The 27,293-nt window shown below is 34.8% G+C and overlaps 1 protein-coding gene across 2 annotated transcripts in view; it reads right to left on the minus strand.

The window, feature by feature from the left end:
- The window catches only part of LOC131591601 (neuronal cell adhesion molecule-like), a 67,279-nt gene that overhangs the window by 13,679 nt on the left and 26,307 nt on the right, over nt 1-27,293 (minus strand). The window contains exons 16-29 of one of the 2 annotated variants that reach the window (XM_058862446.1): nt 26,418-26,447; nt 24,946-25,047; nt 21,902-22,099; nt 21,719-21,789; nt 20,679-20,904; nt 20,283-20,398; nt 16,554-16,758; nt 16,272-16,394; nt 15,079-15,264; nt 13,965-14,000; nt 6,585-6,650; nt 5,941-6,066; nt 4,724-4,876; nt 1,292-1,423 (exon numbers count right to left, since the gene is read on the minus strand). In XM_058862446.1, the coding sequence (XP_058718429.1) occupies nt 1,292-1,423; nt 4,724-4,876; nt 5,941-6,066; nt 6,585-6,650; nt 13,965-14,000; nt 15,079-15,264; nt 16,272-16,394; nt 16,554-16,758; nt 20,283-20,398; nt 20,679-20,904; nt 21,719-21,789; nt 21,902-22,099; nt 24,946-25,047; nt 26,418-26,447 (1,770 nt within the window). The remainder of the gene's footprint in view (nt 1-1,291; nt 1,424-4,723; nt 4,877-5,940; nt 6,067-6,584; nt 6,651-13,964; nt 14,001-15,078; nt 15,265-16,271; nt 16,395-16,553; nt 16,759-20,282; nt 20,399-20,678; nt 20,905-21,718; nt 21,790-21,901; nt 22,100-24,945; nt 25,048-26,417; nt 26,448-27,293) is intronic. The other variant, XM_058862447.1, reaches the window with a different exon arrangement.

Consider the following 27,293-nt stretch of genomic DNA (forward strand, 5'->3'; position numbering starts at 1 on the left):
TTGTACTCAATAGATTTTCTCAGAAAAATACTCTGCTATTCTATTCCAGCAGATTTCCCTATGAAGAGCTAAAGTTCTTTATTTTCTTCTAAATTTTAAGAAGTGCACTGGTCAAAACAAACAGGAGAAAATAAAACAAAGTGTGTATTTTTCTTTTGTACTTCTCTATTTGCATACATCTTTTTCATGCTCAAATTAACAGTATGAACTCCAAGAAGTTTGAGTTGACTTTAAGTAAGCATTTTAGATTCTGGATATTTATTTCCAAACCTTAGGAGAAAATAATTTTTTTCATGAAATCAAGATTTTACATTAAACTTAGCAAGTGTACTTTCTATTGTAGCTAGAACAGGAGAATGAAAAATCAGATTATCCTTTGATGCTCACTTGAAGTTCAGTCATAGCCACTCATACCTCAACAGCTGCTCTGAAATCCTATCTGGCAAACTAGTTCTCGCTATCCTTTTCAAGAGAGCTTTGGTCTATGGAGCTACACCACAGAAAGAAATGTAAGACCAGGGCAATATATATATGATACCTATATGTCCACATACATACATACATACACACACACATGGCTTTTGTAACATGTACACCAGGAGGGATACATGATTTGATAAAAGATATACATTGTTTTTCCAACTTTTAATTAAAAATTATAAAACATACTTGGCCATTCCTAGACCTACTATAAAAAATGCTTATTCTACATCTCAGACATAGGAAAAAAACCCCAGCCTAACTGAAGGATGGTATCTTTAAATTTAGCTGCAAAACTGCAAAGGCTGAAGATGACACCGATTCTGGGAAAAAACTCAAGGTATTGGAAACAATATAATATATGAAGATATATATCCTATGACATGCATTCCCCATACTTTAACCAGTGGCTATGATTAGGATTTTCTGAACAAACAAATTCTAACTCAACTCATGTTGGTGGATTAAATCCATCTGCACTGGACTTCAGAAAGTGGAATGTGCACCAGTGGTGATGTTCCAAACAAAGCTCAAACCTCTCTGGAGAGGTCACACACTGACATGACCCTCCGGGAATGAAGAGGGTCCTTCACTTATGCTGAAATAGATGCAGGTTTTCTATCAATAGATAGAAATAGATAGCTCCTGTCAAGCCCACCAAATGGTAAAACTGATTTGCCATATATACAGTGCATATGTAAATGTATGTGTAAATGTAAACCAGCAGCAAATGTAATTTTATGGTAAGCCTGAGATCTGTCTTTATGGGTTACCAAGAGATGAATTTCACTATCCTGGTTAAATAGCATACCTGGATACTTGCCACCCTTATTCCTCCTTATGAAGCAAACAATCAGTAAAATCAAGATCAGAAGAGCAACAGCACACATAAGACCAATGAACCATCCTTGAGTAGCGATGTCTACTTGCCGACTTGCCATTGCTAGAGATAAAAGAAGAAAAATTATGTTTCTCTGTATTTAAATGTTATTTCAGATAAATAATAGCCAATATAATATTCATTAAAGAATAACATTCACTGTGAAAAATAGATAGCATTAAGAAAAACAGTGATTCTGTATTTTTGTGAGTATTTTCATTATTCAGAATATTTCCAAGTACCTATGCATAGAAGTTACTTTTCAGTATATAAGAAGTGTGCTAACATTTAAGCTTAGCAACTACTTTGCAAAATCTATGCACATACTACATTGCCTTCCACAGACCTCAAAACCATTCTCAACCATTTTGAATTAATTAAACTACTTAAATGACGTTGCAAATTATATATAATTCACACAAACATGTCAATTGCATTCTCAAAATGAATAAAAAGCCAGTGCTGATTAGCTAATGCATTCCCATCATTCTGAAATGGGGAAACAGATGGGTCATTCAAGGGCCTTAACATTCCATTTCAACTAAAAATCAACAATGAAGCATCCTTTAAAACCTTATTAAGCATCATGTTTTCTTTCTTCCCTCAAACCCATACCTCATCCTACAATTAATTTATCATGATTGCCATGATTTAGCATTAGTGAGGGCTTAACACAATGCAACTGGGAAGCCTTCCCTTGGCACTATTTCTCTCCAAATGCTGACCCTAGCTGGAAGATAACATAAATAATAAGCAAGCTACTAAGAAAATACTACAGGCAGCAATAAGGACAGGAACTATGTGGTCTAGGATCTGGATCTACTGGTCTCCAACACAGTAGGAGGATTATTCTGGTGAAGCTTATTTTCTACTCCACTGGTGGAAACACACTACAGGCAGCTTGACTTAGGATTTGCTGCTGGGATAAAGTGGGAAGAGTGAGCAGAGTTAGGGATATATGCTCCAAACAGAAGAAAATATGAAGTAGAGGAAGATGAACATCCATCCAAATCTATCTTATTCATTCTTCAGCTTCTTCTCCAGACCCAAAACCCAAGAGTAAGAAAGTCTATGAAGAGCTGCTCAACAGACAGAATTCAAGCCGATGTCTCAATGTCATTTTCTAGTTAAGGAGTGTGAGACAGGTAACTTGGAAAAGCAGCTGCCAATGGCCCCACATTCCTGAGGGATTCTATGAACACACTAAGTACTTCTGATGTCTACATAGAGTATCTCCAGTCCTTTCCATACAGAAGAACAGTGTGTATTCCACTTTAGAAATACTATGCTAAAATTAACTCTTTCTTTAAATGCTTATTTTTGGTCTTACTGTGCAAAGCTATGACTTGATTTTCATTTAAATAATTCAATGAGTTAATGTGCCTAGTTATTGTGGAGATACAATCAGGAGATTTCTCAGCCTTGTTTATGTTTTCTGATATTTTAGAAACTGACTCTTATATGCAAAATAATTTAAACTATTTTTGCATAAAGGTCTCTACATCTCATATAAATATATAGTTTATATACCTTAATGTTTATACTCTTTAGCCATATATAAATATACATAAATATATATATATAAATATTAAAAAGTGGCAATTAAAAAAATCACAAAGGAAATTTTCCTCTGAACTACAAATGTAAATAAAACTTTGTTTTCATATTAAGGTTAATATTATTTTGAGTTTTGTGCATCTGTATTCATAATAAGGCATTAATGTTGTATAATACATACTGTAACAAAATGCAAAAGCACAATTCACATTCAAATGTAGTAAGAAAGAGCATCAATCTAAACAACTAATGCATAAAAATATGCAAGATAGATGAGAAGGTAAAAACTCACTTATGCAGTTTCCTGTATTAACTTACTGCATTTCCAGTAGGAAAGGGTTTCTAGATCTCTGTGCATCTTTTAAAATGGCACACTTCCTGTCTATGCTAAGCAAATTATTTGCTTCAGGCAGAAAAACCTTGCATCTTGGTGAACCACTAATGCTGGAGTCAATGCAGAATCCTGTACTGGTAATGCCCAAGAAAATAAACCCACACACTTTGAAGATGCTCTATAGGAATGCTTGTCAAAGAAAAAAAAAATATGTGGGAAAAGTCTATATATGAAGTATCAAAGTTTCATTCTTAATTAAGGGCATAGTCCAGTGTTTGCCACTCCATCTTTTTGCAGTGTTTAAAAGCTCTGACCTAGGCTGAAGACAGTGTGACACAAAATTTTTATGCAGAAAGATGCTTTTGGGAAGGTTTCCATGCAGCTTGTTTTGAATAACATTACAGCCCTGATCCTTGTTTACTGCTCCTTCAGGCTTCAGATGTGTATTTGCACAACATTGCACAGGGAGGCTTTTCTACCACTAGCTGTTTCTGGTTCTGTGTTCAGCCCATACATATTTGCCTGGCACTGTTATTGAGCACCATGCTTTCAAACCTTCCTGCAACATCATAAACTGTGAACAGAAATGGAACAAAAGAAAGCAAAAAAAATGATGATTTTAGAAGGTGCTCACTTTCAAACTGGCATACCCATTACCTATGTTGTTGCCTGATAATTATAATATAATGTTCAAGTGTATTTTCATATTTAAATTACTTTCTTACAACATGACATTCTGGAGTTGGTGGGGCTACTGCTGTATAAAATACTTGGAATGAGCAGAAGTGGCTAGCAAAGACAAAAATAACAACAGCTGACCAAGAATATGATGATGGCATGGCATGCGATGGCGACATATTCAACATAACATCAAAAAACCTTCCAGTAGAACCTTTTCCCTGAGTGGAATGGGCAGGCATTGCTGATTTGCTTATGAAGAAATAGGACTGCAGTCTGAACTTAAACAGCCTTACTGATTCCCAAGACATATGCGTGACATCAAAATCCTTATAAAACAAGTATATGGGAGGAAAAGAGAGATTTACAAGTAGGAATGTCTTAACACTGGTATAAATAGATTACATGAGGCATCAAATTGAATCTGCACTTTCTGATTATGCAAATATTTTAGCTCTATAAGTAGAGATGTTATTTAAATACAGCCATCTAATTGGAAATATAAGAAATAGGTCATCTTCAGTACACAGCACACAGATGGAGCGTGAGCAGGGCATATCTTGCCCCTAGTACAAACATCAGTCAAGTAGCGTGAATCGAAAGGATGGAAGCATTCATAATCTACATATAAATGTACTGGCATAAATTAGGAGTTTATAAGATAACATTGCTCTATAAAAGAAACATGCAAAGATTCTAGCTGCAACATCTCTTGGCTAGAAGCAGTTCAGCATTTCAGCAGTTGGTCTACCACGATTCTGACTATGATACAGAATTGGTACAGTGTGCCTCACCTGGACCTGTCTCAAACACATCCTCTGAACTCCTAAAACCAGACAGGCCCTCAGCACCAACCCGGACTTTATATGCTGTTCCTGGTGTTAAACCCTTTAAGACAAAGAAGCTTCGAGAACCATTTACAATTTCTTTTTTCCAATCTTCTTTGCCTATAAAAATTTTAGGAAAACAACATATTGGAGTTTTAATTTTCTCTGTATTACTGAAAATTTCTAGACAAAATACTACTGACAGTTACTTGACTAAACTATGGATCATCTGAGAAAAATAGCTGTTCTCTCAAAAATATTAAAATTATATAAAATTATGAGTAATAAATTGCATGCAACATATTGAAGAATAAGCTGTACAGTAATTATGAAACTATTTTAAACATTTGTTCCATTGTACTAAAGAAATACAAATTTAATTTATTTTAAAAATGCTTATTGAACTTGTAATTATGAGATACACTAAAATTGATTATAGTCATTTAATTAAATGACACTTTTGCAACTTCAGTCAATATTTATTTTGGTCAAGAAGTTCCATTTCAAAATCTTCAAAACCTGAGTCTCTCTTGTATTCTTTTTCTTGAACAGTCTCAGCTACATCTTTGGCAAATATCCAGAAAAAGGCATTTCTATTCCAATTTTCAGATTAGTCACCTTTAGTCATAACTTTAGAAGGATGGGGTATTTGAAAAGAAGTATTTTGCTTTTATTAGCTAACTTTGTTTTGATTATTACCAGTATTATCAAAGTTCTAAACCTGGTTTTAGGCAATAAGAGTACATAAATTGATTTGTAACTTATTTTAAGGTTTAATTTAATAAAGGATATCTTATTTAATCTTTTTTCTTTTCTGAATTTGGCATAATTTAGGAAAATCTTTATATCCTATCTTAATGCAAGTAATCATATTTTTACACATATAATCACTTCATGATAAACAACTTCATGCAAACTACATTTTTATTAGCCCACATTCAAAAGAATTTATAAAATAATACAAAGGAACAAAAGTTCATATTCTATCTATTCATCAAAAACCTGTTAAACATTGGTGTGTATTGAAATGAAAATTATTTAATCTTCCTGATCAAATTAAAAAATAATTTAAGACATTTAAGAGCTATCATTAACACTGGGTCAATTAAAGGCCCCATTTACTATCAAAATTTTCAAAAACACATCTCAAAACTTTAGCAGAATTTAATGAAATGACTTCTTACTGCCTGCTACACCATATTCAACATAAAAGTTCGCATGATCTGGTCCCTCATACTCCCAACTGATATTGGCATAGGTCTCAGCAGCAGCTGTTGTAACATTTCTGATCCTTGGATAAAGTGGTTGAACTAAATACACAATAGAAAAACAAAGCAGAATATGCAGTTGTGACTTCACACATTTAAAAAAAAATTATTAAAAGAAGTTACTATGTTAACTTAGAACATATAGAGGGAAAGTATAGCACATTTTTCATTGGTTCCACTACTGGAAATTGGTGACTAAAGTATTGTATTTTGAAACTTAATCCTAGGCAGTTACTACACTAAGAAATTATAAAGTAAAATCTATGTACTTTACTAAGCATGCTCTGTACCACAAAAACTGCTAAATACTTAAAAAGTACCTAACTGCCAAAATTCTGAAAAACATTATTTCTATTCATCTGGAAGTAAAATGAAGACATCTGAAAAGTGAGATCATTGTCAGAGTAATGGGAAATGGTAGGACAGAAGGGAGCTATGAAGGTGGTACGCTTCTCCCTTTATGGCATGTGGAACTGAATGGACTGCAAATGCCCCAAGTGCAAGCCCTTATAGGATTTTGGCTCTATTGCATTGATAGTGATAAAAAAGGAAGACAATACCCTTATAGAATGTTGGACGGACAGTGTGCATGACTGGGGAAGTTGCAAAAAGGATTTCTGAATATCCTTCACCATCAGAGATAGTAGGAAAGAAAAAATAAAGAGTAAAACCACTTTGCATCGAAAAGTAGCAATTAACTAATACAGTAAAATCTTACCTGTTAAATAAGTAACACATGCACATTCTAAGATCATGCAGGTTTCCATTAATTTTACTTGTTAAAATATGAAACAGCTAAGTGATACACATATATTTGAAAACAAACTGAACTATGTATGTACCGGCAGCTTTACTTTCACAGGACATTCCCAAGATCAGCTCTTGTTAATATTACACATTCAGGGCCCTTTTAGACAGTGGAAAACTAGACATCAGATATTAAAATATCAAATCAATATCAAAATATCAAAATCAAAATCTGGTGTGAAGGACACGAAGCACCGGAATGCAAGGAGCTGCCCATTGTAAGGTACAGTGTCTTACTGATGCCATTCCAGTCAGACAACAGTACTTTTCACAGATATGCAAAATGCCCACATCTGTGAAAAGAAGAGCTTCTCTCTCCAGCATTCTGAAATTCTCCACTTCTGTGCTCATACCTCAGTTCTTTGCTCATGCCTTATCTCCAGTAAAGCTTGTTACAAATGGACATATAACTCAATGTCTCTGCTTGCCTAAGACTAATGAAAAATTAGATTTTAATAGTTCTAATGCCGTAACAGGGCAGATACAAAAAGGATGCTCCTCAAATGTATGAAATAGTTTTAACTGAAAATGCCTCACTTTGCCACTGACTTTTCTATCCTGCTAAAAATATTTTTTCTATTAAGGACATTAAAAGTGCTTCCCAAAGGACCATGAAACATCAGAGGTAAAAATCTAGTCTCAGTAAAGACAAATGTCAGAATTCTAATGGCTTTATCTACAGAAGACAATAAAATGAGCAAAAGTGTGTTATCAAGGCAAGAGGGGCTGCACAGAATTAATCTATCCACTTAAATTATTTTCTTCTTCCAACAGGCCAGCTTTGTCCATATGGCCAGCTGGAAAAAGTTCAGACTTATATGCACAGAGGAAATGGCTTATTTGGGCCCCTAGAACAGATGAAATAATAAGAGTACCATGTCTAGAAAACTGTAGTTTCTGAGTATTTTTTAAAATACCTAAATTAGGCAAATTCCATCAGTTCTTCTGATAATGTATTCTGATTATTACAATGTTTTACAAAATATTTTTACACCCATATTTGCATCAAATATTTTTTCTTAACGCTGTTCCAGTAGTACTCAATTCAATCTGTACTGTTCCCCCATCTGATGTTTTTGTAGCTACATTGTGCTTATATATGATTTCTTTCACCAAGCAAAATAATAAGTAACATATTATTTAAGTAATAAAGAATAGTTATATTTCTTGCTAAAGCCACCTAAACAAAATAACTGAGAAAGCACTAGGGGAAAAAAAAAAGCCATCTAGATCTCTAAGTCACAGCAACCACATTAAGAAATACCAAAGCCAGAGCTGTCCATAGGAAATCTAACATGTAACCATATACATTATGGTAATGCAAGGGGATTAGATTTTGTTTCTCTGTGCCACTTGGAAGTAGCAAGAGGAAAGAAAAGGAGTCTCTAAATTTAGGATGGTGCAGAGTCTGAGATTGCAGACAGGATGTATAAACTTCCTTCCTAATTTACACATAGGAACAGGTGTTTGTTTCAATAACCAACCATTTTTGCTGTGCCAAGAAAACAAGTGGCTTGTATTTGAAATATGACTTTGTTTTGTTTCATTAAATTGTATTTTCTCAAAGCCATATTGTCCTGGATTTTGGTCTTACATGGAAGATGTCTAATTAGCAGCCCAACCAACCATACAACTGATATTTGTCACAATATTAAAGACAGAAAAAACTGTTAGCAATAATCAGCTTTGTACTCCTGCAAACAGACGCCACAGCATTACCCCTAACTTCTCCCTTCTCAGGCCTGAGCACTTGGGGATGAAGGAAATTGTCTCATCTTCTTTGAAAGACTCCAGATGATGGAAAGCTTCTGAATTACTAAGCAAATTCAATAATAGCTCAATCTTATCTTGTAGAGCATTTTTTCCATCCCAGATTTCCAGTTCCTGCTCTCATTAAAGAGTTGCCTGCTAGATTAAAGCATCTGGTAAAAGTCTTCCTGTTCACATGATTGCATGTAACAATCAAGTTTGCTCTGGAAGTTTCCCCTAATTTCCTTGGTATCCTAATTTCTAAATCCTTTCAAGTGACTGATTAATGCTTATATTTATCAGATGTACCTGTTTCTTACTAACAGCAGTTTGTACAGATATACCCACATGTAGTATTTGGTCAGATTCAAATTCTGTGTTTTCTAACCATTGAACACAGTGCACCAGGAAATATGTTCAGTAGCATATTTCTTTACAAAATTATTACTTTTGCAATTCTCCTCTTTTTGCACTGTTGCTTGATCTCATTTGCCATCAGGCTTGCCAATTTTTACTTAATTCTTTTAAATGTGCCACGTTTGCAACATGACTACTACATACAGAAGAACATAAAAGATGGCTGATGGATCCTGAGGTGATGGAAGCCTGGAGGTGAATTGGTTATGACACTTAAAGCTTGTAGTCAATCCACCCAGGCTCTTTGTCTTCTCAATCACCACACCTCTAATTATAATTAACCTCCCAGTTCTTCAATATGTTTCCCAGCACTGCTCACAAATGGTAAATGTGTAATTGTCAGCTGGCAGCAGCTCCCATCGTGTGCAAGTGCCAGCTGGGAAAAAGGAAGGAAGAGGGGCAGGCAGAAAACTTTGTCCTGGAGAGCAGAGCACTGTGCTCTCTCATCTGTAACCATGCCCCACACTGTGCAGCAGTGCTGGCAAAAGCATCACTCTAAAAACCATGGGAATGGGCTGTTAGTAAGCTACAGATTTTATACAGACCCACTCTCATTCGTCTACCTCTGGCAAATTAAGCTTTTTCATTCCTGCCTTGATACAATGTAAAATTCAGCTGGCACATTCCAGTAGTATCATATAAAAGCATTTGCCAATTGCTGAGAAAGAGGCCTAGGCTCAAAGAAAAATTTTCCTTTCTTTTCAAATTAATTCCAGTGCTTTTTTTACTGGGTTTTTTTGGTAGAGTTTTACTTAATTTTTCAGCCTTTCAGAAGCACCGTTCCTACAAAGAACAGTTATGGCCGGGCTGTAGAATCTATATAATTTAGTATAAGACAGGACATGAGATTGGAAGGTATTTTAACAATTAAATAGGTACTCTTTCTCAAGATTTAGTCCAGAAGAACAATAAATAAAATAATCCCCAAAGTGACTAAACTTCAGGAATTTTCATGGAATTCACATGATATTCAGGAAAAAATGTTGGGTGAGTGCCAAGCACAAATTTGAAGACTAGCCAAATGGGAAAAAAAAACCCACAAAACAATATATCATAGACAATTAAGTTAAAATGCATATGCAAAGAGAACAGTTAATTTAAAGGAAAAAAACACACCCACAAAAGAAAAAATGAAGGACAAAGGTAATATATTCTGCCAGAGCCTGTCTGATACAGAAAAGGGTTTTATTTTCCTTTGCCTTGTTAACATTCAGAGTATGAAATTCAAGCTTTAGTATAATAGTAGGAGTGAATTCCATTTCTGGCAGTGAGAAATGAGCATTAGTCACTTCTGGGATTATTTAGGCCAATTGCAAGAGCATTTCTGTAGTGTAAGAAATACAAAAGACAAAGAAGAAATGCAAAAAATTATGTCACTGATGAGCATATGGCATGATATCTACAAAGCAAAAGGTATTTGCTGGAATTATTGCACAATGATAATAATAATTTTCTGTAGTCTAGAATACAGAGCATCAGCATTGTTCCCAATGAACTTAAAAGGGGACAAAACAGTGGTTCTGTTCAGCAGGCTGTACTGAAAGAATCACACCAATACATAATGAAGTCCACAGGGGGAATGTGGCTGAAGGAGCAATACAAAAATACTACACTTAACTTGACTGTAAAAGCAGCTTGAAATTGTTAGCAAAAGACATGGAGACATTATGTGCAGTGATTCAAGAGGGAGGGAAAACAGATGGTGGGCAGAGAAAATGATTTAAAGAACTGCATTTTGTACAGAACAAAGAAAACAGAGATGATCTTCTACAAAGAGATCAGAGATATAAACTCACTTGAGACTGATTTCTAGCCTACAGTGAGGAGTTACATACAGGTGATCCAGCCAAAAAGCCCAAAATAATAGTTTCAAACCCAGAGGACAGACTACTTGTTTTTCTCCCTTGTAACAAAAAGTACTGTTTGTCACTCGAGATGTGAAGCTCACATGAAGAAGACTGGCCAGATTGAGTTCCAGTGACAGGAGGCACTAGCTACAATTAAAGGTTACTGTGATCTCACAAACTTACTTTAACTGCATTTCAGGACTACCAGTTACCAGTCTCTGCATGCATGCAGATTACAAGGTCCTTGCTTTCAAATAAAAAGGTTGACTAAATAAAAAATAAACTAAAAAGTGAAATGAGAAGGCGTGTGAAATGAGGCTGACATGCCATGCCATGACTCTCTACACTTCAGCTTACAACAAACATGTGTTCCTATGACTCTATTTTAACCACCAACTTTCATTTCTACCACTGATCAAATTGGAATCTCTTCCCTCCTCTATAGGGCAGTTATTTAAAACTTGGAAAAGGACAAAAAAGACTTGACTCCTGTGATCACCTGAGTCACTTTCCAGTTGCTGCTATAATTATTTTATATAGAATTGGGTTATTCCCCCATGTTTCTCACACTTCTGTTACCTCATGCCTATGGTTAGATGCCAATATATAAATGGCAACACCAGAGCATACTTAATAACTATCATTAGGTATAATAAATTCTGGTTTACATATGATGTTTTCAGACACGTTTAGAATGTAGGTTGCTAAGAAAAACAATTTGTTTTTTCTTTGTAGTACCATTAATTTGATCAATTTTAAGTAATTCATAAAATCAGTATTAGAAAGAAAAAATGACAGTGCAAGTCAAATAGGAGTATCAACTATACTATAACAGCTTTTTCATCTAGTAAATAACATCTCATGATTTATTTATGTAGGCTTGTGAAAGTAAAAATATTGAATCTATTTAGATCCTTAGATTTACCACAGCAATATGTCCCTCTGCACTTTAATTTATAGTTTTACTCAGAGAAGTGAAATATGTCCCAGGTGGCACAGCTCACCAAGGTTTAAAGTAATTTAATTCCTCCAGGACCATGAATCTAATGTACATGACTGGCCAAGCTGCAGGTCTTCACAGGCAGCTATCCCGTAGGAAACACCAAATGCAGAAATTTCAGTTCAGCAGTTTAGGCTGGCTGAATCTGGGACCTACTGTCTGCTTAAATTCCAGTATCCGTGTGTTCAAATTGAAAGAAAAAAGGATAATTACATTTTCCTGGTAAGTTCTGCCCTTCAAAATTAAAAATCTAATATGTTTTTGATAGACCACAAAGAGGCTTGGAATATCTCAATTTGTTCTGGCTTTGGGTCCAAATTAATAAGAACTTGTAGACATCCTGCACTCAATGGACAAAGGAAAGTTCACTGCTGGTTACAGCTTCTTTTTGAGTGCACTGAACACTTTTATCTTCCAAATCCACCCCCTCATGAGACCAACTAATTTGGTGCTTGATCTTGATAATATGATCCTCCTTTTCCTTATTTGTGGTCCTGGATCAGTAGCAAATCAGCTAACATGGTAATGTAGTAAGCACTGAGAACATTCATCTCACACCTGCAGCAACTCAGATGTCCTGACAGATGTCATGGCTTTAGTTCTGTGTGTTTGCAGGTCCAAAGTCCTCTTTGCAACTGCAAGAACTATATATGCTACAGGAATATGTGAAAACTTTGAAACCATAAACAACATAGAACCAAACAAAGACATCTGCTTAGTTTTCAGAGAATCTGAGATCACAGCTCTGAAATGTGAGCTGCTCCAGCTGATCTTACAAATAAGATGCTTTCTGATAGCCATATACAGCTATAATTAGAACTCAGTTTCACACAGAGAATCCATTTTTCCTTGCATGAGTTTTTAGAGTGTGCTATAATGAGAATCTAATTTACATTTCTGCTGTGCATGTCCAGGACTAAAGCCAGTTTGATTGTTCCAATCTGTGCTGACTTCTCAGCTACAACTAGACTAAAATAGTAAAAAAGACTTTTCATCAAAATAATTCCACAACTCACACAGTTACCAGAAACACATCTGATATCAGAATACACTTATATATACATATAAAAATATATACTATATATGCCTAAATGCAGGCATACATATATTTATATATTGTCTGATTTACACCAGACTGAGTGAATGAATTTCTTTCTTACGGCTGCTATCATTCACAACACTTGATAATCAAGTGAAAAGAAATTATGTGTTAAACAATTTATGTTGTCTCTTCCAAGTTTATAAAAAATGTTGGGTACTTCATTTACAGATTTTGACTTGTGATGTTTATGGTCTAAGAATCTGAAACACAGGTGTTCATTAGTGTTAATGACACCTGTCATTCAACGACATCTCTGTACAGAGAGACATTCCTAGTTTGAGCTACCTCAGGACAACCTTTGCTTCTGACAACAAAGGTATCAAAATTCATTAAAACTGTGTGCAAAACTGCATCATGAAGAACTAAATAGTGCCAAATTCACAAATAAGGATGATACTAGGTTCTACACTCTGAAATATCCTCAAGTACTCACTCACAAGATCTGTGAACCTGAAACAGTGGGAAGACATTTGCCGGTATATTCAATCTGATACTCAAACTGAGAAGTAGACAGAGGGTATTGTCAGTCATCTGTCTCCTATGCACAGTTGGCTTGCAAATGAAGTAAATGTGTTCAAGTGGGTAGCAGTAATCCACAGTGAGAACAAGACTGCAGATAGTTTTTTAAAACAAAAAATGCACATGGCACAAGCAGTAAATGAATGCCCTTTGCAAAAGTGCTGTTTTTTCTACTCCAGCTAATCAGTGCTAGTGCACCTGGATCCTGAATATTTATGACAGAAATAATTAGATTTTGCTGAAGCAAAGTTAACGAATTCCCCTGGAACTCTGTGGCAAAATAAACAGATGAAAGGTATTAATAAGCATTCTGGATTCCTTAAAAAAAAAAACCCCAACAAACCCTAACAAAAAACTCCAACAACTCTTTTATTCCAGCACTGATTAAACTTTATACAAAAATGTGTAGTCCAAGATTTTCTGTCCTTACCACTGCAATTTCCCCATTTGCAACACTGCAAAAATCCACACATTCATAAATCATGCAGTTTCATTTTACCTTTGCCTGCACCTACAGCAGGACGGAGAATACCAGCTTTAATGGAGGAAAACAAGAATAGGAACACTATATAATTAGATACAACACCAAAGGAAACATACATATACAGTCTTACTATAAAAAGCATGCAGACTAGATAAAAAAGTATTAATTCAAATAAATTAGAAACAATCCACTTATGCTGAACACTGAATGACTACTACAAGACAAAATTAATGCACATGCATTTACAAAATTTTATTGTTCATGCTTGTTAGGGTGCAAGATTTAAAATAAATGCAGTTCATATGCAAACTTAATACCCTGACAGAGAAATTGAACTGCATACGAACTCATCTATGATAATTCAAAAAAACCCCATCATTTTACTGAGCATAAAATTATGTGAAAACATGGTACCAAAATGGACTTATTAAGATGATCAAAATGATAAAAAAAGTTCCAAATTTCCTGTTGACTTTAAATTATTCTTATTTTGTAAAGCATCCATATTTAAAGAAAGAATTTTAACAATGCTCTAGAATGGCTACAGATATAAAAATCAATGGTGACAGGATTTAACAATATACTTGGTGGTTTTTAAATACTATACAGTTACTTGGGGCCATAGATGACAAATTTATTTCAAAAGTTTTACCATTTTTTGCCAGTTCTGTGAAAGCAATTTTGATTTCACAGAAGCTGTTGAATACTGCAGAAAAGAAATAACTTCCTCTAATCACAACCCTGCATCATTGCAGTATTCTTCTCTGTGACTGAAGCTGGTCAATGATGCAGAATAGGTGAACAGAAAAAGACCACTAAAAACGTCAAATTACATGCAACTCAAAGCCCAGAAAGGCCAATGTCTGTCTTAGAGTTTGTGAGTTGATATTAATAGAAGAGTCTTTATACCTCTTTTGGGGTTCCCACTACAGCAGAAAACCTTTACATGTATTTTCTTTAAAATTATTTAAAATACTTTATTAGTGTATAACACAGTTAAGAAAGCTCTAGGAAAAAAATCGCTTGGCCCTATCTCCTTAGTGGAAGGAAGCAATAGAAATATTTAGATACAGATATTTAATATAATCTGTAGTGGTTTTTCAACTCAATGGACTTTCCTTATACATACCCATCTTACCTTCATCCATAATTGTAACTGCTTCCTCAGTTATCTGACTTCCTGATCCAACTGAAGTTTGTGCGTTGAAGTAAAACTTGTACCGGGTGCTGTAATTTAAATTTTTTAATATCAAGCTGCTCTCGTTGGCAGGAATTCTTATCTCTACCAAGGGACCCAATTCATGTGTGTTGTTGACTGTTGTTACAAAAAACAGAAAAACAAAAACATTAGGAAATTTACATTCACTGTCATTGTGTTTAAAAAAGCTTTTCTTGGTTTGTATGTATTTTTTTTGCCTGTCTGCTGCATCTACACTTTCAAAAGAAAGTTACCTTTGTGTAAAAGTGCCAAATGGAAGATAGGAAACACCAGCAAGTTTTTCAAGATCAAGTTTCACTCTCACAAATCTCTGAATCCAAGGCAAATGAATTCAATTCAAATAATCAGAATTTACGTAGAATTGAAGCCCTGATGATTGAAAAATTCTGAAACTCTAAATTCAGTATGCTTAGGAAAACATTGAAACTACTTGTGTCTAATGCCGAAGAACAGCAGAATTCAGTAAGTGGAAGAAAGTAAACTTCCTTTTTCTCTTCCATTAATATGAAACTCATTCCTTTCCAGTGTCACTGCTGAGAAATTTCTGGGCTAAGCAAATAACTGGGATCCAAAAGAAGTGATTTAATAGCTCTGAGGTGAGTAAATGGCACATTTATAAATTTTTCTTTTTAAGATTATACCATTACAATTGGAAAAGCATACAACAATATAACTGGACATACTTTGATTTACTTCTAATGACATTTTCTTTGCAGTTAGAATATAGAATTTGTAAGCAGTAGTATCTTGCATCTAATTGGATGCCACTTATATGAAGAACCTCACCTCCATTTTTCTGTGAATTATAGTTTGAAGTCATGAAAGTATTAAAATGTTAACCTTGTACTACAGCAAGGAAAGTTTTCCTAGTAGAGTCATCTATATTATCAAAAAATATTTGTCTTTTTCAAACCTGACATTTACAAGGCAATCATATCTTTTGTACGTTTTAAATTTAACATATTTTTTTCTTCATAAATGGTTTATTATTTGGTAGATACATTGCCTAAATTAGAGTTGTATCAGAGAATCAAAGAATGGTTTGGGTTGGAAAGGACTTGATCAGAAGTCCAACCCCTAAAATATATTCACATGTAACTTACTTGGTTGAAACTTCAGTGTATAGGATGTCAAAACACCATTTGGATGGGTGGGTGAACCCCACTCCAGAGTCAGTGAGTCCAGTGTTGGGTTAGTAATCTTCAGAAATGAAGGTGAGCTAGGAACTTTTAAAAAGAACACAGAGTAAATACAAAATAGATTAACTTAAAACAGGTCATAAATTATTAATTCTTAAGAATATTACTGTGTTGGGTCCGATTATTATTTTATGAAGTCCAGGTAGACCCCATTTAAGTTTAATATCTAGTTTTTTAATTTCATACCTCCTTCAGGGGTCTTAAATACTTTGTCTGGGCTTGCTGGTCCTTCTCCTTTACCGTTAACAACTCTAACGTTCAGCTTGTAAGAACTATAGGGCTCTAGCCCTGGTAACATTCCAAAAGTCTTGTTTCCCCTGAAAGTCAAGATCTTTTTTTCTACGTGTCGTCTACTCCTTCTGGATAGACTCTGCACTTTCCAGTAGTAAACCTAAAGACAAAAAAAAAAAACAAACTACAGTGAGTGCTTAGCTGTTCTGATTTTCTAAACTCTGAGCTCTTCCATGAATGTCCATGAATTATAGGTACAAATAACTGCAATTTTAATAACCTCATATAAGACACAGCATAGAGCTTTCCTGCTCTAGAAACAGACCTTGTCCAGAAACAGTCTACACAACTGGGTGCAGACTACCACCTGCCAGCTCTGCTAATGCTCAAAACCAGTTTGATACAAGTTCTGCCTGGGAACTGCATTGGTCTGTGATCATTCTCCTGTTATCCAGTCTATCTGAATGACAGTAGTTATCCATTCTTTCAGTAAGATGTCTACAGGCATTCCAAAGAAGATTTGGACTTTGCCTCCTTGTTAGATCATGTCCCTGGCCATGCTATTCCTTGTCAGATTACCTTTAAATGGGGAAGAAATCAAAAGATTTGACAGGGCTGGAAAAACACACAACTTCTGAAATGGCTCTAAGGTTACAGTATTGGAATGATCTCCACCAATGGATGGGAAGACTGCTCCTCCAATTATGTGACAATTTCATCAGATGAGAAAGCTGATTCTGATGTCCTGATGATCATGATGCTCTGATGAGCTAAGTTTCTAAGAAACTATATATGAGCCTCAGAGGTACTTTCCCTGCACTCGCTTTACTACACAGTCTCCCTACCATGATAACTTGAAAGGTATTAATAGTTGCCTCTCCAAAAGACTTGTGTTACTCCTAAGATTGTCACCTTCAAATACATAATTGTTTATTTTTCACAGCATCTTTTTCATGCATATATGATCACAAGCTGAAGATGATTAAGAAATCTAAATGAATAAAAAATCTGTTGCTATTCAGGCCAACTGCAAAACACCTCCTTAATTAAGGAACCTGGGATTTTACATAGGAATTGAAAAAAAGGGCCTGTTAAGACTTGCAAAGCCCAGCTACATAGCTATAAAGCAATGCTACACTTAGACCAGCTTTCAACATACCATTTCACTCCAATCACTTTTAAATGCCAATGTGTTTTACATGGTTTGAGTTAATGCTTTTCAGTGTCATCAGCTGTCATCCTATAGCTCTCATCCTATCAACTACTGTAGAAAATAATTTACAAGCTAACAAAACTTGAAGTGTTGGTACTACTGGTGCTGAAACTCATCAGCTATAATAAATGAGACGGCATCACATTTTTCATAATTTCTTCCTAACTTTGAAAAGCTTTATAGTACCACAGTATATTGACTAATACTTAGATTAATACAAGTGTAAAATATTAATTATGTGCTGTAGACTGCTGCTTAGTTATGTCTTCCTGCTTTTTTCAGACATTTGCCTTCAAAACATGACTCTTTAGACTCCCTCTTAGTTCTCTCTTTATTAAGAAATCTGTCCCCAGCACAACACTGCATATTGGGCTATTAACAGAAATAATTTTATTAACTAGGAAAACCTGAGTGTGCTAGTAGGATTTTGCTTCTGTGTTTACAAAGAGCTCGTCATGTGCTTTGTAAGCTGCGTCAATGATGAAGATATTTCATCCTTGAAAAGTTTTCAGTTTGTATTGAGAGAAAGCTTTATAATAAAAGCTATTATTCACCAGGTCTTAGGATTTCTCATGCCTTGTCTAGTTTTTAACCTATTTTAGCTTGATTTAGCTGTATTTGCAAAAATTATTTAAGATATTCTTGCTGCATCTGCAACTTATTCAAGGATATACCATTGTCACATTTGTCCTAGCCAGAACAGCAAAACTGCTCAGTGGTCAGGTCTGTTGTCAATCCTGTGGTTGTGAGATTGTTTAATTTATCATTATCAAGTAACTTATTTGAGCTTCAGTTTTGCTTTGCTTTGTATAATTGTGTGGCTCTTCTGCCCACAGAAAAAAAAAAATTACCATGCGTAGAGAAAGCATAACAAATTAAATAGAAGTAATCATGACATGATTGACCCCCTAGATCATGTAGAAAGGAAAGTGATACCATTAGTGATTACAGGACAGGAGATAACCCTCAGACACTGAAAGTCAGAAGGAAAAAGAAATCTCCATCTAAACTTTGGGTAATGACAATTCACTGTAACCATGCTGTTGAACTTAACACCTGATGTATAGTCAGAAATGTGTCTATGGATTTTGGTTTTGGTACTGTTATAGATCTTTAAGGTAAATTTGGTGATTTGGATTATGAGCTTTAGTGCTGCTGTAACTTGATTAATAGTCACCACTACTTTCACTAGAGTCTAACTCTTTAATTGTCTCATAATAGACATTTTCTTTTGATTGCCCATTTGTGCGTGAAATACCAGGTTGATGTAAAGCTGTCATCTAATAGATAAACATTTAAGAGAGTACTGAAGTCCTGTTTCTCAGCTGAATTTATTGAGTTAGTGTGGCAAAGCACCACACAATCTATGAACATGCTCTGTCATACAGAACTAGTTTAAGTCTCTCTGGATGGTGGCATTTTCTGCCAGGAAAGAGATATCCACACACCAGGAACTCACATTCATGTGGTAACCAGCTATGGAGCACTGAAGTTCAGTTTCAATGTTTTTGACTGCTTCATTTTATAAGTATAGTGTATATTTATTCTCCTCTAAACACTGTTTTAATTTTTCAAATATTTTTTTCTACCTCCTTTCACTTAAGGAGAAGTAGTTCAAACCAGTCTGTCTTACAAAGTGATCTAGTTTGGAATAAGTAACCTGTTTTGTTAGAACATATAAGATAACATAACATATATGTTTCTTGCAGAGAAACAAAGAAGGAATTACTTTGGTTTTCTTCTATTATTAAATAGGATGTCAGTATATCCTCACTGAAGCAACTTTTCCCTATCCCTCAGGGACACCGGTTCCAAATATTTAAGTCCTTCTGTCTCCCCTCCTCTATTAATTGCAGTCTTTTTTGTTCAGCACAGCCTTTTCAGTTATGGCCAAAGGCAACCCACTACCTTACAATAAGTTTCTTTGAATCACATGGGCACTGAATTTTCTGCCATTCTGCTGTCCTTAAGCTGAGCTTTCACACTGAGCTTTTTCCAAAAAGACCTCCAAAAAGACATAGAACCCAGCTTATGCTAGCAAGTGTCCAGTTACTCTGAATTAAAGATGTGATTAATCACATTGAAGCAGAACATGAGCAACCCTAGCATTAGACCTAGAAGAGACTCGTACAAAAACTATTTCTTCACATCCTCTAAATTACTTCGGAAAAAGATCATTAAAACTGTTACAATTTTTTTTAATCTGTTTAACATGTGCGAGTTTGATTGCCAACACATGCCATTTTTCTTCAAGGACAATGTCACAGGAAGCTAGTGCAACAAGGCTGGAACATTGCAGAACTCTGTATGAATTCCATCAAAGCTGTTGCTCTTGTCAGCAGAACTTGGGAGCTCACTGAAAAGCACAAGTCCTCTTACATGTCAGTTACTTCAATCTGGATCCAATCTCATATAGGAAGATTGATCTATTTTAATAAACAAGGAAGAGAATGCTTTTTGACCGTACTTACTTTATACCCTTGAAGGTGTCCTCGGACAGTTTTTAGTGGAACTGGGTCCCAGTACACCTTTGCTAATGTGCTGTTAATAACATGAACCTGCACATTGCCTGGAGCAACCATTGGCACTGTGTGGAAAAGATACAACAAGCACCTAGTTAGAATTAGAAACCACACAAACACAGTTTTTTAGAATGAGTCTGCATTGTACCCATGGAATAGTTAAAATGTGTTTTCAGGATTGATACTGCAGAGTATTATGAAGCCTTACTTTCTCCAAATTTCTTCCTTTTATTAAAAAAATAACTACTATTCCCCTTATCAGTATCTCAGTATTTTAAATACCCACTTAGGTTACACATTTAGTTCCTCTTAATTAGGATAACTGAGTTAAACTACAAAACTTACAGTCTTCCCCTGAATGTCCAATCACCTCTGATGGCTCTGGTGCATACCCCAAGTCATTTAAAGCTTGCACTTTTATTTCATATGGAACAAAAGTTGGTGTACCAGACACAATATATTTAGATACATTTGCAACTATAACAGATGTCCATTCATCATCAACATCTTTCTGGCGCCAGCTGACTTTGTACTGAAGCCCTGGTCCGTTAGACTGAAAACCTTTTAAAGGCTGAAATGAAAAGAAATAATTTTTAAATATTCTGAAGTATCTGAAAAATCTTAACTTAGAATGAAATACATTGACTCTTTTATAGAATGTCACTGAAAATTTAGCACTGTACTCTGCAGAGAAGCACTACTGAAAGTTGTGCAATTTAGCTTTTACAGGAACACACTGAATGATGTCAGTGCCTAATCCTTACACAAACAACACATTGTGATTTCTGTATACATATTTTGTTTTCAAATATTTTTTAAGAAGTGAAAGAGAGAAAAACAGACTTGCACCAACTCCCTGTAAGGAATGTATTTCTTGCCTGGGAGGGCAAATTGGTTATACATTGGTTATACATGGCTCTCCTTGAGCTCTTGTCATGATGGTAAGAGCATGATGGAGAAAACTTCAACAGAAGTTTTCTAGTGGGAAAGTGCACAATGATTAGTTTATCACAAAAGATGAAAGTGGAAGTAGCATTCACATTAGAATTCACTCTAAAATTAAGACTCTACTTGAAATTAACCTCCATTTATATTTTGAAGTTTTCCAAAACTGGCAGCAAAATACCATGTATTACTTAACTATTGGCTTATCTTGAAAAATCACTCAAGGAAATACGCCCCTCTCTTAACTTATTTTCATATTTAAAAAAATAAATAAATATATCTTTTCATGAAAATGAAGATGGGGAAGGGTCTGAATTTAGTTATATTTCAAGAGTATTTTAAGCAAGCAATTGGGTACTCTCATCATTGGTTCTCAAAAAAAACCAAAACTACTCACAAATGTGAAAACAAATGAAATCTTGAAAAAAGACCCATCTTACCTCCCATGTTATTACCAAATTATCAGGTTCTGAGCCTATCCCCTGTACATTTGCAGGATTTTCATCAGGGCCTAAAAATAAAATATTTACACGTGAGCAAGAATGGCTGCTGTGTGATTCCAAGCAAATTCAAGGCTATTCATAGAGGGAACCAATCACTGGTAAGTGGGAATAATTATTTACTTGCAGATTTTGTCAGGTACTGCTCAGATGGCTCACTGGGCTGACTCCTGCCAATCTTATTGACGGCTATCACACGGAATGAGTAGTTGACATACGGAGACAACTTCAACTGCACCGTTGTCTGAGTGCCAGGGACTTCCGTCTGGTAATGCCATACTCCTGGTTCATGCAGCGCATCTTCATATTCAATTACAAAGTCTGCAAGTAGGAATTGAATCCAACTTTATGTCAAAACTTGTAACAGCCTCCCAGACGGGTATAGGCTTTTCTGAATGAGCTAGTCAGAAGGGATTGCTCCAACCAATGCTTTCAAAAATCACAGAACTTGACATGTAAATACATAAATCATAACAGAAATCTATAATGTGGGTGGATATCAAAAGTAGAAATTTAGGTGAATTATAATAAATAAACCCTTACTTTTATCCTTTGCAACTTTCACTAATGCAGCCATCTCTCAGGTAATACAAGAGCTCCCTCTCAGGTACTGGATTTTAATTTAATGGGAACCCTTGAACTATCACAGCAAGGAAGTGGAATTTGACTGCCAAGTACATTATTCTTAGTTGTATCAAGCAGACAGCATGCAATACCTGTATAAATTTAAAACGCCCTGAATATTCCATTTTCCCCAATGAAATTGGCATAATGAAAATCTATTTAAAGTCAAGAACCTATACTCAAGGAAGATTTTTGAGAGCACTTTTCATTATCTTCAAATTAAATCAGGGAATGTATGCTCAGAAACTAAATTTCTTAAGAGTTCTCTGTGTGAATATTATGTCGACTACTGTTAATACCCTACAAAGTATATAACCTCAGGGATAAATAGGTTTGTAGAATTCCAAAAAGAAAATCATATTCATTATGAAAGACAAAAGGTCATCTTTTTACAGATATGAAACAGCCAAAAAACCTTGCTGTAAGATATGAGATATGAATTCTGAAAGACTCAGGAGGAAATTTTAGAACACAATAAATGAATGGGAGAATAATGTACAGTCTGAGTACATGCCACAGAACCTAGAGCATCAAATGTTTGTGTGCTGTGTAACAATAATTTTTCTCTATCTCATGTATAGTTGGAGACAGAATATGACTCAAGATTCAACCTGTTTGCACTACTAAAAAAATTCTGAGTCGCTTCTAGAAAGTTCTTTTAGAATACTTACAGCACCACATAGAAAAATGCATAACAATTTGGGGAGCAAGATGTAAAACAAGTAAGTTGTATTAATCATAGCCTTCTGGATTTAAGGCTGGCAGATTTCATTCTGACCTAAGTAGTCAAAAAAAGAGGGAGAATGGACCCCAAATTACTTTCTGAATTACTGCTGCAATTGTGTGCCCAGTGATACAGGTCTTGGGATGGGATGTCTTCTGGATAAAATCTTTGCTGAAAAGGTCAGAATATTATATGCCAAAAAGGTTTTCACTACTGCTTTTTACTTCCCTGGTCACTAGCCTCCTGTCTGCAACTCTAGTAGAATAATTTATGGGCAACTTCAAGGAAAAAAAAAAAAATCTAAACTTTCAGAGAGATTTTAGCATGTCAGTCATATTGTGCAAGCAGATCACTCCTAATGAAACGCGATCCTTGACTCTTCATCTGCACTTTGAAGTGATAGCAGCAGCAAAACAAACAGGCTTACTTAGGAAGCAAATGCCTTATTTTACAGCCTCTAAGAAGACCATGGAGCAATATGAATGGTATTATAATTAAACCCAGCATTATATAGTTAGAAGAGTTCAGCTTCTAATATGAGAGTGCATGCAGTATTTCATTCTAGAAAAAAACCTATAGGAGACAACACTGCCTAGTTAGTATTAACTGTTTTGGAACAGTTTGATCTCATTCCTACAGAAAGACAGCACTTGTGTCTTCTGGCATGGAAAAAATGAGAATACTAATAAAAGGATATGAACAAACCACTATTCAACTATTTACACTGAACTTCTATATATTATATTTTTAAGGTATATTACTAGATATATGTCAGAGATGCCTGAGACGGTAAAATTTCAGAAAAAATCACTTTGTGTTTCATTAAAATGCAGTCAAAATCTTTCCTGTGTTCAGAAACTTGTGAAAGTCTGTTTTTCATAAATCATCCTTTTGAGACACCTCATGTTTTTGGTTTGTTATCAGTGTAGATACCAACACTGCATCGAACCCTGGAGAGCAACACCCAGTAAGTCAGTCTAACAAATTAATTCCAAACATAACATGTACACTGGTGGTGTCAACTTATGGCAGTTATTATCTAAAAACACATTGCATAAATAATGAAATAATTGAATTAAGTTGCTCATAGGGAAAAAGTAATGCCAGAAAGTTTTTCTGATCCTATGGTTTTTTGGAAAACAAACATTTTTGTTCCTTGCTCCTAAAGTCCCCCTCTATCGTCTCAGCTGAATATAAGCAAGAGTCTTTCATTATATTTTACTGGGAAGAATAACAGCACTTAAGATCAATTTACTGTTTCAAAAATTTATAGATATTTAATTGTTTAGTTTTACGGTTATGGTTTATTCTTTTAACTGTCTGGACTAGAAAAAAACCCAGAAAAACTATCTACCTTATATTTTCATGAAGAATAAACTTCTGCATCTGTAGTGATGGATAATCACTGATGATGCTGGTACTGATGCTATTTCAAATTCATAGAATTACAAAAGAGTTAATGAAAGATGTTAGTAGCTCCCTCCTGCAGAAGCATACAAGCAATGAACAAGTCTGCTCTCTACATAAACATAAAATTAGACCTGGTCAGACAGACCTCACATCAGTGTATATATAACTTCTATAATATCTAGCACAAGTTTTTGAATAAAAAGCCCAGGTCTTCTGGGTAGTAAATAGGTCTTCCTGCTTGGCTGTACAGTAGTTATTAAGGGTATGTTATGTTAATAAATGGGAACTGTAGAGAATTAATTTACCATTTTCCCATGCTGTACACAAAATTTATTCCAGAAATATTTGGAATTTGAGAACAGTTAGAACAATACTTTCAATGTAGTGTAGCAAATGCAAACAAACATACTTGTAATGGGACTGTTGTTTTCATCTCCTGGTATCCATGAGAGATCAATGCTTCTTTCTAGCTGACCTGTCAATTCCAAGTCAAAGGGTGGATTTGGCCGAGCTGTAAATCAAGTGAACACAAAGTAAGTAACCACACCAGAATATGCAGTTTTATATTTGAAAAAAATCCTTACATTCCAATCAAAGAATTCCACAAAATACAGCAGGGCAGATCTACTCACTTACGTAAACATGACTTAAAGACCAATAGCATGCAATTGTTAAAAAACAGACAAAAATGGAGAACTGATATAATCTGGAAACTTCTATACATTAACAAGAATAGGTATTTTTTATCTATGTTTGAGTGCACTGTGATATAAAAATGTGATGAGATGCAAGGAATTATGAAATGCACATTTAGTTTGTCTTTGTTTTTGGGTGGTTATCTATTGTAACAGACATACCTCACACAACATGGAAAATAAAGAAGAATTTACATCAAAGAAACTTTTCTAGAACCATTACAAATATTTTTATGTGAATTCAAAACAAGTATACTTCAAATAGAAACTAACTTCAAGTTACTAAATTATTTATTTTTGCTGTTCTTTTAAAAAGGCTCACAAATACCATGCAAGCTGTTATTATACATCCTTACAATGCATAAAGATGTAATTGTCCATTCCAAATTCACAAAGGTAATTTATTATATGATTTGTTACACAAAAATCACGACTAATAAGTAGGTTCAAGGAAGAATACATAAGCATTTTCACTGAATCTTTTTCACTGACAGGATTTACATAAAAGTGCTTAAAACTTTTATACCTAAAAGTGTTTTAGCTTATTAATTGCACTTGAACCCCCAAATTCAGAAAACATGCAACCAAATTAAAGGCTCTATACCATCAAATTTAAGACTATGCCTGACTAACAGATGTATTTATATTTTTTTTTAACTTTAATTTTAAAATCTTGGCAATTTCATCAATTTTAAGTCAAACTGGTTAATATGGTCATATTCATCTTATGAGTGGAGTAAAATGAAGATAAACTATAAAATAGAGCTGGCCTACAAAGCTGCAAAACCAACATTGACATACAACATAATTTGCTTGGTGCAACATCTTTTACAGTGTTTATATAACCTTTCACCAAAGAGTTGGACTTACATTTTAAATATTTATTATATAACTATTTTGTATTACAGTGTGCTCTATGAGAAAAATATTGCCATACTATACCCAATCTTAATTAAAAATTATTTATCTCCAAAAATCATTCATTCCCTAAATATAAAGCAGTCTGCACTGTAACATTTCAAAGTCCAGTACTCCAGTAATGAAACAGTTTGTAGAATGGGATGAAACCACACAGACACAGACACACAGAGGAAAAGGGGAAAAAAATAGGCAAAAAAAATTGCAACAGGCAAATGAGCAATATATCTGCCTGATGATATAGAAAGAGAACTTTGATTTAGTTTACCGTAAATGATAGCTGGTGTTGGGGGAGCAGCTGAAAAGAACATTAATATAAAGGATTTAATCAGTTAGTAGCCAAAGAAACAGAATACTGTAGGTAGTTAAAGATTATAGTTATTAGAGACAAAGAAAAGATAACTTATATAGATTAAATGGTTAATTAAAAAAATACATGATCATTTTTCACTGAAGAGCTAAAAAAGTATTCTTGAGTATTTCATTCATTTTTTAAAATAAGGATAGATCAAGAAAATAAATAAAGCAAGCAATCTTATCAAAACACCTATTTTTTTTGGCTTAGATCATTCCTGGATAGACATAAGATCACAGCAGAATTTTAAAACACAAACATACTTGACTTTGAGTCTCACACTGAACTCACATAAAAATCATTCAGGACATCTACTTAAAACTTTCTTACAAACTGGAGAAGAGACAAAGTTATATATTTGGCAAGAATCTACAATCATAAAAACGTAACAGAACTAAACTAAAATACAATCCATAAGAAATCACACAACCAAGTATGCTCAGTCTTTCTGAAGCACAATTTAGTTGTCAAAGAGACTCCTGAGATACCATTCTCCCAACACAACAAAAACATGGAATGAGTCCAGAGGAGGGTCACTAAGGTGACCACAGAGCTGGAGTGCCTCTCCTATGAAGACAGGCTGAGAGAGTTGGGGCTGTTAGCCCAAAGAAGAGAAGGCTCTAGGAACACCTTAGAGCAGCCTCCCAGCACCTAAACAAGCTACAAGAGAGCTGGAGAGAGACTTTTGACAAGGGCATCCAGTGATAAGACAAGGAGGAATGGCTTCAGCTGAAGCAGAGTGGGTTTACGTTACATACTAAGAAGACATTGTTTATGGTGAGGCACTGG

Source organism: Poecile atricapillus, chromosome W, assembly GCF_030490865.1.
Source record: "Poecile atricapillus isolate bPoeAtr1 chromosome W, bPoeAtr1.hap1, whole genome shotgun sequence".
Taxonomy (NCBI): Eukaryota; Metazoa; Chordata; class Aves; order Passeriformes; family Paridae; genus Poecile; species Poecile atricapillus.